Source organism: Nicotiana tabacum, chromosome 20 (assembly GCF_000715075.1).
Source record: "Nicotiana tabacum cultivar K326 chromosome 20, ASM71507v2, whole genome shotgun sequence".
Lineage (NCBI taxonomy): Eukaryota > Viridiplantae > Streptophyta > Magnoliopsida > Solanales > Solanaceae > Nicotiana > Nicotiana tabacum.
In genome coordinates, this window is record NC_134099.1 from 141,307,223 (window position 1) to 141,327,798 (window position 20,576).

A 20,576-nucleotide genomic window follows, 5' to 3' on the forward strand; every position below is an offset into this window, starting at 1 on the left:
GGTTGTCTATGGTGGGTCCTAGGAGAGGTAGAAGTAGGCCGAAAAAATATTGGGGAGAGGTGATCAGAAAGGTCACGGCACATCTTCAGCTTACTGAGGATATGAACCTTAATAAGAGTGTGTGGACGTCGAGGATTAGAGTTGTAGGTTAGCAAGTAGTCGAGCGTATGTCCTTTCCAAAATTGTACTTCCTTCCATAGTTGTGGTACTAGTATTATCCTCGTGTTCCCTATTTTTAGATCGATATTGTTACCTGATGTTTCATTTGCTTCGTTTTTTTGGGCTATGTTCATTTATAAGTAGCTTATTATAAAAATTGATCAATTTATAATATATTACTAATATACCAATTAGCTATTTGTAGCCAAAAAAGGTGTCAAAGTTTTGCTTTCTTTTGAGTGGGTGTTATTCAAATAGATTGGGCATCTTAAGGAGCTTGAATCTCAGCTTTGGGATGATTTGGTGGAGTTTTGAGATTGTTTGAATTGAAAATTCGAAGTAGAAGATGAACATGAAAAAAAAATATGTGTATCTGATAATTGGGGATTTTAACTACTTATTAGTGCCTTTTTTCTTTTGTTTTAGTCTAAAAGCATTGAATTGTGTTCCCCAAACTAATGAAATGGTGCAAAATTGCAGGAATGATGGAAGTTAACCTCTTGAGCTCAAAAATGAGTAATCAGAGGCACAAGGCAATAAAGGGCGAAGGAGCACAACTGTGCGGTCCGTAGAAGGAATTATACGGTCGCAGAAGAAATTGCAGACTGCAAATTTCCATCTGTGGCCGTTAACAAAGAAGGAAACTTCAGCAGACAATTGCGCAAATTGCGGATTGCACATGAATTGTGTGGCCGCAAAGATGTGCTAGAAGTTGAAGATAAGAGAGTGTGCAAAAAGACCAAGTCCAGGAGCCTCTGTGAATTGCGGACCACACAAGAATTGTGCGGCTGTAGAAGAATGCCTTGCCATTGCAGTCATAATTCTGCGTGTCACTACCCAAACCGATGGGCGACGACGGGCACCCGGTACCTTACTCAACCGAGTAACAACATAACGTATCTTTCATGCCATACTCTCATAGATAACTGAGCCGGAAGGCTGCCGTGAGATAAGTAGAATACAACATGTGATACCAACTTATACATAATACATACGGGCCTATAAGACCAAAATAACCACTCGTACACTGAACATAGGCCGACAAGGCCATACAATCTTTTATGTACATGACATCTATCTACAAGCCTCTAAGAATACATAATTTTCATAAAGGTCGGAACATATTCCCACCATACCAAACAATACACGTGTAAATCATACTAACCAAAGAAGCAACTCCGAAGCAAATGGAGTGCACCAACATCTTCCGCTGAGCTGATAGCCTACTTGGAGGGCTCTCAACCTGTCTATCGGGACCTGCGGGCATAAAATGCAGCATCTTAGGACAAAAAGGACATTAGTACAGATAATGTACCGAGTATGTAAGGAATGAAAATCAGTAAATAATAGACATGCGAGAAACATGGAGTAAAAGACTCGACATGTACGTTTGCATAGCTCTATGAATCATTTCATTTTTATAATGTCATACATATGCGTATAAATGTTATATCATGCATAGGTATATGCGTTCATAAAATCATCAAGCCCCTTAGGGCATCCCATCATATCATCTCGGCTATTGTGGGCAACATCATCAACGTATACCAGCTGATCAGGTGATGGTGCGTATATAATGTCGTAACCTTTTCCCATATCCCATACACACACACACACACACACACATACACACATATATATATATATATATATACGCGTATATAATGTCATCTGGTCATGAGTCAACGTACATGTATAAATGAATGCAATGCATGAGAAGTACGTTAATAAAATCTCTCGGAACGTCATAAGACCATTATGCCTCTGATTAATATCATGAAATAAACTTTATCAATTTACGTTTTTCTGAGACCCATGAACAGACGATAGAATAATAAGACATATGGGAATTCAAGAATATAGACATCTCTAATACTTCTATGAATAGAGTCATTTATGCAATTTGTGCATTTGCTCATTTCGTTCGTGTCGTATAGATCATGACAAAAAGAAAGAAGGATAACCTTAACATACCTGGAGTAGGGAAAAATCCGTATAGTATTCTTGGAAAAGGTTGCGCCGTACTCCTCTAGAACCGCAAAAATTTTCGTTGCTATGGTTCTAACAATGCTCGTTGGAATTGTTTGGTTGCAAGAAGTTTGGTTGAAATCTTGTAGGAATTGCTTGAAAATCACGTTGTTGTTGTGTTTTAGAACTGATTGTAGAGTTTTGGCAAGGAATTTTGTAGGAATTTTGCAGGAATTTGATGTAATATTTTGTGTTCAAGATAATAGAAAGGAAGTGTTATGTGATTAACACATCTCTTTGCCACCAAGCCAAAATGACTAAGAGTCATTTGTCCAAAAAGGAGCATGCTACCACGTTAAAGGTAAGGTTCCTTAAACTTATCCAATTTTTAATTAATTAATAATTTATCAATCTCCCATTAACCAATAATTAACCAATTACCCGAATCACTTCCTCCTGCTGCTCACTACTAATAGGATGGGACTTTGCTAGGTGATTAAATGAACCACCAAGCCTAGGAATATCAACCCGATGAGGATCATTCTTGAGAAACAAGCCTACAGGAAAATTTTGCTGGCCTCCTCTGTGTAGGAAACCAACATCAGATGCTCCAGAGTCCTTCATCCAACCACCAATGTCCCCAAAACCTTCAGACAAGAAATGGAGTATGACACTAAACACAGAAACAAGCACAGAATTGCTTGAAACACCAGGAGGCGGCAAATTTCGATCTGCACCCCTGTTTTTAAGTAGAATGTTTTGTAAAAATGTCCTGAATACAGAGCCAGGTAGCTGAGGAGGTGCTGTAGGTGGCATGAACTGCATTACCAGGCGGCAGAGGTCCCTCTGCTTCTCTTCAACCTGCAGAAGGAATAGGTTGAATTTGCTTGTGGATGAAGAAATATTTAACGAAATAGCAAGCCTTTCTAGACTTTCTAGTAGAAGGGATGGGCATATGTGATGCAATGATTCTTTGATGAAACATGATCAGCAAAAAATTGGTTGATGCACTTAGTACAGGAACCAAGGCAACTTTAAAAGCCAGCTAAACAGAAAAGCTGGGCAAAAAGATGATCCATATATGCACTAAAATCCATCATATCATCGTCCAAATGTATGATTAAAAAAGAGCAGCCAAGCAACTATAATATATTGAAGAACGTAAGACTTTAGCCACCCAAAATCATGCCGGACTAGGTGGTGCAGTATTGTTACTTACACAGCCTTATTGGGAAGATACGCATATAATTTAAGGAACTACATGGAAAGTTTGAATACAAATGACTAATGACTTGGTGTTTTTTATCTAAAAATGCCACCTTTTGCCAACAAAAAAACCAAGCAACATAAATAAGAATTGTCAAGGCTCCAAAAGGTTAGATTTCCTCTCTGTTTTTATGCGCGTCATGGAGTAATATTTTTACTTAGATGTCCAAAGCCAGCTTTATGGATGAAGATTCAGTACAATTTCCTGAGCAAGTCAACCAAAACTTTTTCTCTTTATTCTGACAGGTGCAACTCAGTGCAAAAACTGGATCAAGTAGGAGCGCTACAATTTAAGCCAAAGCTCTGGAACATCTGGCTGAAAGAATTGCAATAATTTCCAAATTGCTGGATGAATAAATGTTCCTATTAAACTTGATCAAGTGAGAAATATCAATTTTAATGGTCAAGTCATACTTTTGGCTGACAGGTTGAATTAGTTTTTAAATTGCTACATACAAAAATTATGGTGTTATTCCTCCTCAGCAAGCAGTTCAATCATAATAGTGAAACTGGAATACGACATCAACCATCAGCTGCTCCTTACATCGCTGACTACCATATTAAAGGATTAGAGCTTCCATTTCAACAAACAATATTCCATTCAGGTATCCTTTAAAGACATTACAGAACAAATGAGTCATGTTTAACTTGTTACAGGACCTTCTTGGAATACCCACCATCTCATTCAAGTATAACGTAGGAATATTAGACTAAGAGCCAACATGAGCATGGAACAGCATAGGATGAGGAGAGAAGCACATAAAATGCCAACATAAGTTCAGTTCCATTCACAAATAGAATACCTTGTTAATTGCTTCTGACAAAGCGGTTGTAGTCAGGACCAGGCTAGCCTCATTTGACATGTCCTCACACGAGCCAGGCCAACCATACAGAAGGCATCAGACTTTGAAGATCCTGCTTGTTAGGACTCTTCCGCGACAAAAACCCTTCAAACAAATGGTCAAAATTTGAAGATTTCCACCACAGTATCATCATTTCTTCCCGCCTTAAGATGTGGCATGCCAAAGCCAGATATGTATATGAACCTGAGTAAGGACAGTCTGTAAGGCTCAACGGTGCTGTTTTACATAAGGTCGAAAGTGCACTTATAATATGTTCAAACAAAATTCTTGACTCTGAGAATTCTAATAAAGAATCGAGTATGCTGTCCAAACTCATATAGTCATGTGGAGGATGTATCCTAAAGACCTCCATTATCAGTGATAAAAGTGGGCCACAAGCTATGTACTTTGTGCTTCCATCTTCAGCAGCAAGTGCAGAGAATAACTCCTCGCATATCCCACGAGAGACAGGATGAGAAAGTTTTTCAAATGACACAAACCTTTTCAATCTTCGCAATTTCTCAACAGAACTGAACTCTGCCCTTCCCACACGCTGCATTTCAATTAGCCTTCCAAAACAATTAAGCAAATCAGTAGCAAGTGAACTTCTGGTTGGTGGAGGCTGAATGGGAAGAAAACCTTTCACTGGGTACCTGAAAGGAATTCCCCCGAAGTTTAACTCACAACGTTCACCTTGAGAAAGAGAAATTGCTGGATAATATCCCAATCCAGGTACCATCTTACGAATACCAACAAATGCTAGAATTATTTCAAATTACTTAAAATACTACTTATTTTTAATACTACTATTATGGTCATATGGTACCTTGTATGATACTAGTCCATAAATATTGGGTATTAACGCTCGGCCCGTATTTTATCCCGATATGCCAAACTTGGACGAAAAATTCATTTTCTTTGACTTGCTTCCCCTCTCACCTTCACAAATTTACTCATCACTTGTTTGAAATTGCATAATCCTTATAATCTCCAAATAATCTTTTCCTTGGACTAATGTCAATTACCTTACGGCAAATTCAATGTACAATACTACAGGGTGCAACATCGTTATAATTTAATACTACAAAATGTAATATCGACGTAATATTACGGGGCGTAACACTGCGAACCGCAGAAGAGTTGCCTCATGGCCGCAGTTCAGAAATGTGTGGCCGCAAACATCCAGTTCCTGACAAATGAAGAAACCTTCATATCGCACATGGAATTGAGTGGCCGCAGAACCTCTCGATGGGCATTTTTGTCCGAGATATTCAGCTTTGTATAAATAAATGTGTTTCACAAAATTAGGTCAAGTTTTGAATATCAAAAGCACTATATTCGTTGTTCTTTGCATTTTGGTGTTTTAATATTAGATTTATTTGTTTTAATCTTTCAATATGAGTTTTATTATCTTTTCTTCTTTGTTTTTTCTACACCCACTATGAGTAGCTAAATTTTTGCTAGGGTTGTGACCCAACCCTAGTGTGTAAACCTTATGGGTGATTAACTTTATGATTGGGTGTTTATTATTTAGCTTAATTCATGCTTGAATCGGAAGGGATCGACTGGGTTACGAATAACGGAAACTGATAGCCTATTTGGCCAAGCTGCAAAAATCAGCTTATTTTGAGAAGTGCTTTTCTCAAAAGTACTTTTGATGAAAAGCAATTTGTGTTTGGCTAATTAATTTGAAAAGCACTTCTGAGCAGCAATTAGTGTTTGGCCAAGCTTTAAAAAACTATTGTTAAGTGTATTTTTCTCAAAAGTGCTTTTCAAAAAAGTGCTTTTGGAGATAAGCTATTTTTTTCTTCTTCTCCAAAATTGCTTCTGCTTCTCCCCAAAAGCACTTTTTTCCTTTCAAAAGCTTGGCCAAACACCTTAATTTTAGAAAAAAAGTACTTTTGACCAAAAAAAAGTGCTTTTGCCTCAAAAGAAGCTTGGCCAAACAGGCTATTAGTATCTACTTGAGAAAGAGGGACATAGGTAAACTTAGCTAACAAGGAATTGGGTCAATTGAGAGATTGATTAACCCAATTAAAAGGTTCAACTTAGAGATAATAATAACTCGACTTGAGCTCTTATCAACTGTTTTGGTTGATACCTATTTGGTTTTGAGAAAGCCAAATTGGATAAAATCACTCTTTGACTGAGAGGTATTGAGTGGCTAACGTAGTGTTGTGAGCTGTAACACACCCCAATCAACAAAATGAGCATAAACTTTTTTATCGCATTAGGCAAACACCTACGTCATGGTCATAGCCCTAGACCTTTTATATATTTGGAAACCCCTCAAAACAATCTCTAGTCTTATATCTTTAATTTGCATTCCTTAGATTAATACTAGATATGGAACAAAAACCCTATTGTGCAATCTAGATACTTCACTTGCTCATTCCGAATATATACTCCTAGCTCCCATCTTAGCTCCCTATGGATTCTACTCCGACTCTTTGTTGGGTTTTATTATTGCATACGACCGTGTCATTCCCCTTTTGAGGTATACAATTGAACGTGATCAATTTTTGGCACCGTTGCCGGGGAGTTAAAAACGGTGTTAGCTATATATTTGGGTTTGTGTGTGGATTATCTTATTTTCCTTCTGTGTTGCTAATTTGTGTGAATCAATCGTAGGTACAATCATAGAGGCAAAAAACAATGAACGAAAACATGCCTTTGGGGATGTATACATTGATGATGACCAAGTTGAAAAGGTTCCTCTTGAACCTCAAGCAAATAGAATAGATCGGGCGCCTCATGACAATGCCCCAGTTCTACGCCCACCTCCACCACGAGCGGCTCCGCACCGGTTGTTGCCTAATGAAGGGTATGCAAGTGTCATAGTCCCTCCCGTATTAGGGAGAGCAATATTCAAATCGCCTATGTGATGCTCACTTTGTTAGAGCAACGAGGTTTCTTCACCGGGGCTACGGGTCAAAATGCGTATAAACACTTGAAGGGGTTTGTCGACACTTGTTGGGGAGCAAACAAATGAATGTCTTCGAGGATGCATTGAGGCTAAGGTTTCTTCCCTTCCTTTCTACAAGGGAAAGCTTTAGATTGGTTGGAACGATTGTCGAACCATTCCATTCGTACTTGGGATGAGTTGGCGGAGAAATTTATTGCTAGGTTCTTCTCTATCGGGCATATGGCTACACTTAGAGATGAGATTCTAGCATTCAAGCAAGATCCCAATGAACTGCTACATGAGATATGGAAGTGGTATAGAACAATGGTCAAAGAGTGTCCCAATAACGATATCATAGAGAATATAATTCAACAAACTTTCTATCGTGGGATTAACGCAACCAACCAATGTGTGGTGAATTAACTTGCCGGTGGAAATTTTATTACTACGACTTATGCGGAGGCTTGTGAGATTTTGGATTAAATTGTGGAAACATCATCGGCATGGCAATCCCGAGCTAATGTTCCACAAGGTGATCCTAATGTGATTCACCTCCATAAAGAGTTGCATGACCATGGGCAAGCCATTGCCAAATTGACCACCACCATGAATCAACTAGAAAAGGCTCAACTTCAACAAGTGCAAAATCCTAAGCAAGTCAATGCCATGGAGGGAGTGAACATGATGGTGAACAAAAGAAGGACAAAGGGTCCGCAAGTGCAAAATCGAGTGGAGAATTATGTGCAAGAGGATAGTGGGTTTGAACAAAATGACTCTTATAATGAACAAGAAGAGGAGGTGCAATATGTGAATAACTTTTAAGGGTAAATAAACAACTTCCAAGGCCCTAATCAACAAATATGGCAACCTCAAAGCAATCAAGGTAATTGAAATGGAGGCAACAATCAAGGGAATTGATATAACAATGACAACCAAGGAAATTGGAGTGGTGGCAACAATTAAGGTAATTGGAGTGGCAATAATCAAGGAAATTGGGGAGGTAACAATTAAGGCAGATGGAACAATAATCAAGACAACCAGGGCTCGGATTTTGAAAGACCCACGATGTTTCAACAACCAAGAAACCCGCCTCCTTATCTTCCCATGGTCCAAGTTATTCCAACAATTAAATAGAGCATATTGAGAATATGTTCAAGTAAATAATGAAAAACAATTCTGATTCGGATGCCCAACTTGCCTCCCACAACACTTCAATCTGCAACTTAGAAATTCAAATGGGGCAAATCTCTCAAGCTCTAAATACACGTCCTAAGTGGGCACTACCAAGTGACACAGTAGTGAACCCAAAGAGTGGTAACAACATGGGGTATGTCAAGTCTGTTACTACAAGAAGTGGAAAATGTGAGAGTGCACCTACCTCAAGCCAAAGACAACTTGTGGATGAAGAACAAGTGATACAAGAAGAAGAGATCCCGAACAATGTAGAGCAATATAATGAAGAGGTTCGGATTGATATTGATGAGAGTGTGGAGGAAACTCAAGAGGAGGTGAACCCGTCTAGGGATCACATTATTGACATACCGGAGCCGGTAGTGCAAAGGGCTAAAGCACTATTGCCTAAGCCTCTACCTCCATACCCTCAAAGACTTGTAAAGCAAAATGGTGAAAACTAATTCCAGAAATTTATTCAAATGATGAAGAGTCTCTCAATCAATGTGCCATTAGTTGAAGCCTTAGAACAAATGCCCGGTTATGAAAAGTTCATGAAGGATCTTGTGACAAAGAAGCGGTCGATGAATTTTGAAACTATCAAAGTCACTCATCAAATGAGTGCAATTGTGCATTCACTAACTCCCAGGTTGGAGGATCCCGGTACTTTCACGATTCCTTGTACAATTGGAAGTGTTGAGTTTGCTAAAGTTCTTTGTGATTTTGGGGAAAGTATCAATTTGATGCCCTATTCAGTTTTCAAGACATAGAGAATTGGGCAACCAAGGCCCACCTCTATGAGATTTCAAATGGTCGATCGTACTATGAAGAGACCTTTGGGAGTGATTGAAGATGTTTTGGCTTGTGTTGATAAATTCATTCTTCCAGCGCATTTCATTATTCTAGATTGTGAAGTTGATTATGAGGTGCCGATTATTCTTAGAAGACCTTTCCTTGCTACGGGGAAGGCTCTTTGTGATGTTGAAGCCGAAGAACTTACTTTCCGGGTTGGTGATGAAAAAGTGGTTTTTCATGTGTGTAAGTCCGTGAGGCAACCCAATAGCAATGAGGTGTGCTCTTTTGTGGACTTGGTGACTGATGTTATTGCGGATGAAACAAGTGCGGTGATCAATATTGGTGATATGTTGGAGGCCAGCTTGCTCAACTTTGATGATAACGAGATGGATGGTTTTGTGGAATGTGTGAACTATTTTCAAGGAATGGGGTCATACACCTATGAACCCTGAAAATTATCCTTGGATCTTGAAAATAGGACAACTCATCCTACAAAGCCTTCAATTGAAGAGCCTCCTACTTGGAGCTGAAGCCATTGCCTCCACATATTCGGTCTGAATTTCTTGGCCCTTATTCTATTTTAGCAGCTATTCTTTCCTCTTGTTTGACTAATGTGGAGGTAGATTCTACATTAGTGGTGCTATAAAAGAGGAAGAAGGCTATTGGGTGGACATTGGCGGATATTCGGGGGATAAGCCATGCATTTTGCATGTGCAAGATTACTTGGAGGAAGGTACAAAACCATCTATTGAACATCAAAGGAGACCAATGAGTCTATGCAAGAGGTTGTCAAGAAGGAGATTATCAAGTGGTTGGATGCTAGGGTTGTCTACCCCATCTTCGATAGTTTGTGGACTTCTCCGGTTCAAGGTGTCCCAAAGAAGAGGGCATGGTAGTGGTCACCAATGATAAGAATGAGTTAATTCCTACAAGAACGGTGACCGTTAGAGAGTGTGTATGGACTATCGTAAGCTCAACAAAGTCACGAGGAAGGATCATTTTCCACTTCCCTTCCTAGATCAAATACTTGATAGATTGGCCAGTCGTGCTTTCTATTGTTTCCTTGATGGGTATTCGGGCTACAACCAAATTCATATTGCTCTAGAAGATCAAGATAAAACAACGTTCACATGTCCCTATGGTATTTTTGCTTTCAAGCCGATGCCATTTGGTTTATGCAATACACCGGTGACTTTTAAAAGGTGTATAATGGCTATTTCACGGGCATGGTGGAGGATTACCTTGAAGTTTTCATGGATGACTTCTCGGTGGTTGGGAATTCTTTTGATGATTGTCTCACAAACTTGGATAAAGTGGTGGGAAAATATGAAGAAACAAATTTGGTGCTAAATTGGGAGAAATGTCATTTCATGGTCGAGGAAGGCATTGTCCTTAGGCACAAAATCTCAAAGAATGGAATTAAAGTTGACAAGGCAAAGATTGAGGTGATTTCTAAACTTCCACCTCCAACTTTGGTAAAGGGCGTGCGGAGTTTCTTAGGTCATGCAGGGTTTTACTGATGCTTCATCAAAGATTTTTCTAAGGTGGTGAACCCGTTGTGCAAGCTTCTCAAGAAGGATGCTAATTTTAACTTCAATAATGATTGCATGAGAGCCTTTGAATTGTTAAAGTTCAAGTTGACAACTACTCCTATTATCACCGCTCCAAATTGGAGTGTTCCTTTTGAGCTCATATGCGATGCAAGTGACGTAGCGGTGGGGGATGTTTTGGGGCAATACATCAACAAGATTTTTCATCCGGTCTACTATGCTAGTAAGACCATGAATAGTGCCCAAGTTAATTATACCATTACGGAGAAAGAGCTCCTTGCCATTGTGTTTGCAATTGAGAAGTTTCGCCCTTACTTAATGGGTGCAAAAGTGATTGTCCACACGAATCATGCGGCACTTCATTATCTTATGAGCAAGAAAGATTCCAAAGCTCATTTAATGAGATGGGTGCTTTTGTTGCAAGAGTTTGATATTGATATCCAAGATAGAAAAGGAAGTGAAAACCAAGTGGCAGCCCACTTGTCTTGTTTGGAGGAGGAGGGGAGGCCGCATGATGGCCTTGAAATCAATGACTCCTTCCCTGATGAGCAACTCTTGGTTATTTCAGTAAAAGAGGTGTCATGGTTCACGGATCTAGAAAATTGCCTTATGTGTGGTATCATCGTGGATGAATTCTCTTCAAACCAAAGGAAAAAGCTCAAGCGGGAATGTCAAAATTATTATTGGGATGAACCATACCTTTTCCGGATTTGTACGGATGGGGTGATTAGAAGATGTGTACCGGAAGAAAAGCAAGGTGAAATTCTTGGGGCTTGTCATTATTCACCTTATGGTGGTCATCATGGTAGAGCGAAAATGGCAACCAAAGTTCTAAGTTGTGGTTTATATTGGCCCACTCTTTATAAACATGCAAGTGATCTATCATGGGCGGCTTTCAGGCCATGCCCCATGACCCCTTGGGTGCGCACCATGGCGTCCTAGCAAGCCTCACAACGCCTAGCACTATGGACGGCCATGTGGTCTTGGCTGCACCAAGTGACAAGCGCGCATGTGCCTTTGTCGCCCCACCGATATCCCTTGCCAGCGCCCAGCCACAGACAGATGCCAACAATGTCGCACGTATAGACAACGCCGCGTGCGCAGACCGTGATGCTAAAGACAAGGTTGCTGACAACGGACCTATTTCTACCTTGTATAAAACTAAGTCCTTTTCATTATAATTATAAAGTAGATTTACTTCTTGTATTTCCAATGTCTCTCTAGCTTAGTTAGGTCAAATCCTGTAACTTTGGTTTATTTTTTTTAAAGCGTTATTAGGGGGATCAAGCAATCAAACTTTCTAGCAAGCAAATAATTTTCTGTACCGGTGTCTCTCCCCCTCGACACCGTGTTGCTTTTTCTGTAATAGCTTTCATTAATGCAATCAAGTTTTCTTTCATTTTTATTCTCTCATTGTTGTTCTCTCAATTGCTCTTGACATTAGTTTTCCCGTACGGCACTGACAATCTCTCTAGCGTACGGAGGGGAACTCAGTTGGCGGATAGTAACTGCACTGATATTAGTTGCTTAGCCTTACGTCGCCCTTATAAGGAATCTCAGGAAGTCGCCACGTAACAGATCTAGTGAAAAGGTGTGATAAATGTCAACGGGCCGGTGGAATCTTAAAGAAAATTGAAATGCCTCTCACTACCATTTTGGAGATTGATATTTTTGATGTGTAGGGTATTGACTTCATAGGTCCTTTTGTGAGTTCTTGTGGAAACGCCTACATCTTGGTCGCGATTGATTATGTCTCCAAATGGGTTGAAGTCGTTGCTCTACCCAACAATGAGGCAAGAATTGTGGTGGCATTCTTGAAAAAGAATATTTTCACAAGGTTTGATACTCCGCGGGCTATTATAAGCGAAGGGGGGTCACATTTTTGCAACAAGGCTTGTGACAACTTACTTAGCAAGTATGGTGTTACTCATAAAGTTAGGACTCCCTCTCATCCACAATAAAGCGGTCAAGTGGAAGTATCCAACTTAGAGATAAAGAGTATCTTGTCCAAAACAGTGAATGCTAACTGGATGAATTGGTCCAAGAAGCTTGATGATGCATTATGGGCTTATCGAACGGCGTACAAAATGCTTATCGGAATGTCTCCATACCGGTTAGTGTTTGTAAAAGCTTATCATCTTTCGGTGGAGCTTGAGAACAAAGCCATGTGGGCTCTAAAAGAGTTGAATCTTGATTGGGATGTAGCTGCTAATCTGAGGGTTGCACATTTGAATGAGTTGGATAAGTTCTGGTACCATGCTTATCCAAGTTCGTCCTTGTACAAAGAAAAGATGAAATATCTTCATGAAAAATATATTTGGAACAAAGAGTTTAAGGTGGCGGATTTTGTGTTGTTGCTCAATTCACGGTTGAGGATGTTTCCCGAAAAGCTAAAGTCTAAACGGAGTGGCCCTTTTGAAGTTGTGGGTGTGACACCCTTTGGTGCATTGGACTTGAAGAACAAAAACAATGAGCTATTCCGAGTCAATGGTCATCGGGTGAAGCACTATTTGGGAAAAGTTGGAGATGGTCGCGTCGTGGTGGTCATTCATTTCAATGGATTGTATTCTACGTCGTGTCGCGATGTTAAATCAGGCGTTTCTTGGGAGGCAACCCATGTTTCTTTTTCTTTTCTTTGTTTCTTTTGTAGTTAGGTGTTATTTTTTAGCAAACTTGATTTGAAGTGTGCTGCAGGGATGAGTGTGCTTTACAGAAATTATGGACAGAAAATCTGGTTAAGTGTTTAAAGGATTGCAGACCCCAAGTGCAATATGCGGACCGCACAATTATGATTGCGGCAGCAAAAGTGCTCTGCGGTCGCACAAATAACTTGCAAACCACACAAATAGAAGGTGAAAATTGACAACTCTCTGAAGTTTGTCTATCAGAAAAATGGTCAATCTGCGATCCGCAACAGGGATCTACAGTTGCACATAAATTTCTGTGGACCGAAGACAAAATGAGGTGTGACGACCCAAAGGACCATCACCTGTTTTCTTACCCATTATGTGCTTCCAAGGCCTTGAAAACTTTATTTAGAGTCGCTTCAATTTGCGTGCGCAGTCCGGGCACATAGCCGGAAATCTTAAATATGAAATTCTATGAAAAATGCTAAGTTTGATATTAAAATGAATAAAATTTAACTTCGGTCAATATTTTGGGTAAACGGACCCGGACCCGCGATTTAACGGTCTCGGACGGTCCGTAGGAAAATATGGGACTTGGGCATATGCCTGGAATCTGATTCCGAGGTCCCAAGCCCGAGAAATAAATTTTTGAGTAAAATTGTTTTCTCAAATTGTTAAGGAAAATTGAAATGAAAATTTATTAGAACGTGTTGGTATCGGGCCCGTATTTTGATTCCGGCATCCGGTACAGGTCTTATATGTGATTTAAGAGGTTTCTGTAAAGTTTGGTTAAAATCGGACGTCATTTGACGTGTTTCGGACTTGAATTCCTAAATTTGAACTTGATGGAGTTTTTGAAAATTTCATTGATCTTGATGTTTAATTCGATGTTCATGATGTTATTTTGGGCGATTTGATTACATGAATATGTTCGTAGAATGTTTTTGAGGTTGTGTGTATACTTGGGTTAGAGTTTCGAGGGCTCGGGTGAGTTTCGAGTAGGTTCCGGGATGCCTTAGGCTTAAAAAGATCAGATGTTGCAGGTTCAGGAAATATTGCAGGTCTCTGAACCCTCTTGCGCGGTCCGTGAGAAATCGCGTGCGGCCGCGGAGGGGCCAGCGCGTCCGCGGTCGCCTTTGAGCGGTCCACAGTGGATGTTGTGCGGCCGCGGTCGGCTTTGTGTGGTCCACACGGGGCTATGATCTGCAAGTCTTCAGGGAGGCCTGTGTGGCCACGGTCCTTTTTGTGCGGTCCGCACAGAGAGTTTCAGAGGGGTATAAATTCACGTGAATTTCAGTTATTTTTACACTTTTCAAAACCCCAAAACGTAAGAGGCGATTTTCTAAACAACTTTTCTTCTCCAAAACGATTGGTAAGTGATTTCTAACTCATTTTCTTCACTTCTTAACATTTTTTAACATGATTTCAACTTCAAATCAAAGATTTTCATGGGGAAATTGGGTGTTTTGGGTAGAACCTAGGTTTTCTAAAATTGGGGATTTGGACCTCAATTTGAGGTCCGATGTTAAAACAAACCATATATTTGGATTTGTGGGGGAATGGGTAACCGGATTTTGGTCTGAACCTCGAGTTTCGACCATGTGGGCCCAGGGGCATTTTTGACCTTTTTGGGTAAAACCTTGTGAAATTTATTTTCATGCATTGGGGTTGACTCATTTAGCATTTATTGATGTAATTAAGTAACTTATGACTAGATTCGAGCGGATGACTAGATTCGAGCGGATTGGTGGTGGAATCAAGAGGTAAAGCTATAATTGAGACTTGAGTGGTGTTCAAGGCATCGAGGTAAGTGTTTGGTCTAACCTTAGCTTGAGGGATTAGGAGCGGAATCATATTTGCTACTTGCTTCTTGTTGAGTACGACGTATAGGTATGGTGACGAGTATCTATACGTTGGTGTCGAGCATGACCGTGAGTCTTAAATTGAAAGTGGTTGTGTCCTTAATTGACATTTCAGATGCTTTAATTAATGATCTTCTATATTGCGCAAAGAATTGTTCTATCCTCGCAGATATTATATATGTTTGAGAATTGTCATTATTTGGGCTGAGTACAAGCTAAGTTAAGATTGGTTATAGCTAATTCTCCCTTGTCGGGATGATTGTTTCGATATCTTTGTTCCCTTGCCGGGAAACTATTATATTGCTTTTGTTCCCTCGCCAGGAGGTTATTATATCGCTTATGTTCCCTTGCCGGGATTTCTTGTAATTGTGTGATGAAATGGGAGTGTGTGGTATGCCTACCACAAGATATTATGAAATGGGAGCGGGTGGTACGCCTACCACAAGATATTATGAAATGGGAGCGGGTGGTACGCCTACCACAAGATATTATGAAATGGGAGCGGGTGGTACGCCTACCACAAGATATAATGAAATGGGAGCGGGTGGTACGCCTACCACGAGAAATGACAAAGTGGGAGCGGGTGGTACGCCTACCACGAGATATGAGAAATGGGATCGGGTTGCATGTCTGCAGCAAGATGAAACTAAAAGTGAAAGTTGCCTTTATTTTCTTCATTTGTGATAGAAGTTATATTGCTAACTTCCTTATTATTCCCTGTTATTTTCTTTTAACTGCTATCCCCGAAGCATGTTTCCCTTCCCCAGCTTTAACTGCTTATTACTTGTTTACTTTCCCGCCATATATTGTATAACTGCACAGGTTTATCTGGAGTCTAGTCCTAGCCTCGTCACTACCTCGCCGGGGTTAGGCTAGACACTTACCAGCACATGGGGTCGGTTGTGGTGACGCTACACTCTGTGCTCTTTTGCACAGATCTAGGTCTTGGACAGCAGCAGTAGCGCGGGAGCCAGCCTTTAGTCCAGTGAGACACCGAGGTAGCCTTGCAGGCGTCCACAAGTCCAGCGTCTCCTCTATCTTTTATTTCAGTCTGTTATCTCATGTATTCGAGACAAACAGTTTATATTTTCTTTCAAATGGTTGTATTTAGTACTCTTAGAAGTTCGTGAGTAATGTAACACCAGTTCTTGGGTAGAGGCATATGTGGATTCTCGCATTATTGTTTCGTCTTTTTTAATTTAAATCTTCCGCATAATTATTTAATTCCGTTGCTTCATGTTATCACTGATAATTGTTGAAAGAAGTAATTGTTAATGAAGTAAGCAGTTAAGGATTGGCTTGCCTAGCTCCCATTAGTAGGCGCCATCACGACACCCAGGGTGGGAAATTCGGGTCGTGACATGAGGCTTTAAGCTCAAAAGGTAACAGAGTGCGGTCTGCAATTGAAATTCTACGGTCGCACTCGTCCCTTCTTCCCTTAGCAAATCGTTGAGTATAAATAGAGGGCTAGGGGTTCCTGTTACACTTTTCCCTCTCTGAGTACAAAACTTGCACCAATTTGAAATCTCTTGGTAAATCATCTGCCCATACACTTAACAATTGTGATGACTCATTTCTTGCACTTCCTCATATATGTTATGCTTAAATTATTTGTTAGAATTTTTCAATCTTTAGTTTAATTTATAGCTTTTTAGTTAGTTTTAGGTCATTTGTCAGTAGAACTCAATTGTACAACCATGTGGGGTTAAATTTGTAGTAGGTCAACTAGCACATGCTTTATGGGGAATAGGTCAATAGATTTTCATGCTTGTACACTGTTACCATGTCAAAATTTGTGCAAAAATTGCAAGCCCTAAATACAATTACTAAAATGTTCGTGATCCGCAAGAAAATTGTCTGGTCCACAGAAGTTGAGTCTAGGGCAACTTTTGTAATGAATGGGTTTGCGGCCGCAGAACTGCCCCTATCCTGTTATTAGAGAGTTCACAATTTGTGACTCACATGTGCGACTGCAAGATAAATTGTGCGAATCGCAAAAAATGAGTTACGGCCACAAAACAGCTAATTCTCTATTATGAGAGAGTTGGCACATTTTAGATCTCTGAGTTTCGACCGCAAGGAAACATTTGTGGACCGCAATACACATCTGCGGCCGTAATATAAAATTGTATGGTCTGCAAGGCCTAATCTGCGGCCGCAAGGAAAATGTGCGGACCGCAGATCCTTATCCTGCAAGCATGTCTCAATTGTGTTCTTCATTATGTTTACTGGTATGTCCTTGTACGTCTGAACTTGAATTGCAACTAACAACTGCCTTTGCTTGGTACAGAAAATGGTTTGATCTAGAGGCAGAGGTGATATTTCAAAGGGGAGGGGTGAACCTTCCAGAGGTCAAGGCAAGAATGTTTTACCCCTTGGCCTACAAAAGATAATTTCATAAAAGGCTACAACCAACAGAGAGAGAGGTGCAGAGCCCTCTGAGTCGAGCTCTTATGTCCCGTCTAGGGAAGCATCGGAGGGCAACTCAGTTCAAGAGTAGCCGGCTATCCAGTCAAAGCCGTTAGGGAGATATCAACTTAGGGATGAGTCGTCCATATCTCATTGCACTTTCGAGGGTTCGAAAAGTGCTAGTCAGGCTTCTGAGCCATCTACTGCACCTATCCCTAAGGAACCAGATACAACAGTTGAGGACGTCCCTGATGATGGCAGTGAGGGAGATGTTACAACTGCCTGCCCTGAAAGGTCGAAGAAGAAAGAGGTCTGGGAGGACTGGTTTGTTAGTTTGGCTACCTTCACCAGCTTCCGTACTTGGTGGCCAGTGAGGTCGCTCACTCTTGAGTGACAATTTCAGTTGAAAGATCTTGAGAGGTATAACCCTGCAGTATTGAGACAATTTTAATAACGCAAAGGGTGGATGTGGTTTACCCAGAGCGTGGTGGATGCTAAGGAGTACCTTGTTCGGTAATTCTACGCTAATATGGTGCATATTAAAAAGGGACAAAGGTGACGAAAGTGAGAAACCTCAAGGTGCGATTTGATCGGCATACATTGAACACATATTTGGGACTTGATAATGTCGAGCCCACAGAGTACTTAGAGAAGTGCGCACTTGGGGATGCAACTCGTCCTTGGTTAGCGGAAATTCTAACTGCACTAGGTCCACCACAACCATGGATCACAACAGGGGTGCCTATCCAGAGGAGCACTCTGAGTTTCGAGGTAAAGGGGTGACAAACCTTTGTCTGCAGCAGACTAGACCCATGCCAGAATGAGACATATCTTCCGATTCCTCGGGCAGTTCTAGTTGCTTCTATCATGGCCGGGGGCCCTATCAATGTGGGTGCCGTGATGTCGACCAACAGCTCAATAATTGCTAGGCAGGATGACTCTTCCTACCCATATCCCAACACCATTACAGAGTATCTTACAGATGCACAGGTGGAACCAAGAAATTTTGATACAAAGGTGAGGCAGAAAAAGACTTTCTCATAGTACTCACTTATGGATGCGAACAACCCAAAGAGAAAAGGTCAGTCGTCTACCACCACATGCCAGTCTGATGAGCCAGTTGTGGTAATTGCGGAGGTAGTTGATGTTCCATCCACTTCGGCCGGGCCTTCCTCTAGTGAAACAGCTATGCCTTCCCCGTCATCTTCAGTTCCAACTATAGTTTCTACCACAGGTTCCACTTTAGCTTTGAAGTTGTTACCCATGCCTATTGTCCCACTTTCTGCGTTGCGAGTCTCCCAAACACTCGTGAGCCTCAACAACTGGATGCAGATAGCCACTGCAAAGTTGTCTGACTTATCCAGTACTATTGCAGCACAGTCCTCTATTCAGGCACCTAAGGTTCCCCCGACAGTTGAGGAGACATTGAAGAAGCTCCTAGAGAACCAGACTACTATTATGGCTAACTTGGTACAGAATGGATCAGTGATAAAAGAGCTGGTAAAAGAAGTAAAGAAAATAAGAAAGTCCGAAGCCACCAAGAAGTCAGTTGACAAGCTTCGGAGATAGGAGACCAAGATTGCAGCAGCCGGAGATCTTCCTTTTGACATGATGATTGATCCAGGTCCTATAGCCCCATCAGCACCACTGGCACCAGCTAGCCAGTCTGAGGAGCCAGACCTGGCTGCCGACACATCTGAGGCAGTGCGCCAGATGTTCACCAACCCGGCCACTCCCAGAGTTGAGGACGATGAGATTTAGTTGGATGAGGCTGAGGGCGGTGACATTGTTGGGTACACATAGATGTCCAAGGAGCCATAGGGAGTCTTCTTCACTCTTTCCCTTCCTTTATTCTTATTTTTTTAAGCATTGGTGACAATGCTTATTTTTATTTAGGGGAGGGGGTGGAGTTTATTTGATCTTATTTGATGATTCTGAGACATGCCTGTAATTAACTTGATACTATTTTCTTTTTTTTTTGCTCATTATGTATATATTCTCTCTCTTCTCTCATTATGTATATATTCTCTCTCTTCTCTCTCATTATGTATATTCATTCTGTTTTCAATAGTTTTTACTTTGTAGCTTCTTTATGTTGGTTTCCTTATTAGTTAGTGTTCGATTTAGTAGCTTTTTTTTTAATTTAGTAGCTTTCTTTTATGTTTCAATAGACAACAAACCTTTGATTTTCTAAATGCCATGATTCTTTCCAAATGTGGTTATTGCGTAAACCGGGTAACTCGTCCCAACGGTGGATGGCGTGTCAACCTTCCTAAGGGAATGAGTCCATTTTGTGTTTAGATAATAATAGTATTAATGAATAAAAAGACCTAATTAAGTCAAACTCGAAAAGTGAAAAACTTGCTTCATTTGGCACTAACACATTCAACTACGTGCTTATGTTTAGAGACAAGGTTTTTAATAGGAAATAGCTCTAGTTAGCGACTTTGTGACTCTTGTGTCGACTTTGGTACCATCGAGTGGTCTATTGGACCATAGTGATCTTGAATCTTGAATGTGGTCGTTGTGATCCCTTGACTCTATCATTTTTAACAATCTAGTTGCGTGAGGGGTGAGATGCTTTGTTGCTAGTCCAAGTATCTGTGAGAAAGGTCTAGAACTTGCCCCGAATGTATTTTAAGGCGAAATCCTAAGTTTTGCTTGGCTTGAGAAGTGATTGTAGGCTTTCCTTGGCCCATTTGAGTTTTCTATCTCCTACCAATGATGTCATCCCTAGTCAACCCCTTCGAGCCTTTAGCCTTTCTCATTTGAAAACCATGTTATAAGCCTTTACTCGTTCTATCGTGATCCTCTCTTGGCACCCGAGCTTTCCTTAACACTCACGTGAAACAAATGACTAAAAGCATAAGTATGGGGGAGAGAAGAGGAAGAAAAAGGTATCAAGGCACAAAACAGAAAAGAAATGATGAGAAGGAAAGGCAAAAAAAAAGAACAAAAAGAAAAATGCAAAAAAGTGAATAAGTGGAAGAGTTGAAGGGATTCAAGGAAAGACAATGATCCCA

The 20,576-nt window shown here is 40.6% G+C and overlaps 1 protein-coding gene across 1 annotated transcript; it reads right to left on the reverse strand.

Moving 5' to 3' along the window:
• Positions 1–2,556: 2,556 nt before the first annotated feature.
• On the reverse strand, positions 2,557–4,272 carry LOC142174565 (E3 ubiquitin-protein ligase RKP-like). Its single transcript, XM_075240385.1, has 2 exons — positions 4,197–4,272; positions 2,557–2,988 (listed from the first exon to the last, which is right to left on the reverse strand). The coding sequence occupies exons 1-2, from the start codon at positions 4,254–4,256 to the stop codon at positions 2,557–2,559; spliced, it is 492 nt and encodes a 163-aa protein (XP_075096486.1). The 5' UTR covers positions 4,257–4,272.
• Positions 4,273–20,576: the final 16,304 nt, after the last annotated feature.

What these genes read in the sequence shown, in the direction of transcription:
- LOC142174565 (XM_075240385.1), bottom strand. Translation starts at nt 4,256, where the DNA reads ATGTCAAATGAGGCTAGCCTGGTCCTGACTACAACCGCTTTGTCAGAA. An exon ending in TGTCAGAAGCAATTAACAAG is followed by an intron (nt 2,989 to 4,196) that starts GTATTCTATTTG and finishes TTCCTTCTGCAG; the next exon opens with GTTGAAGAGAAGCAGAGGGA.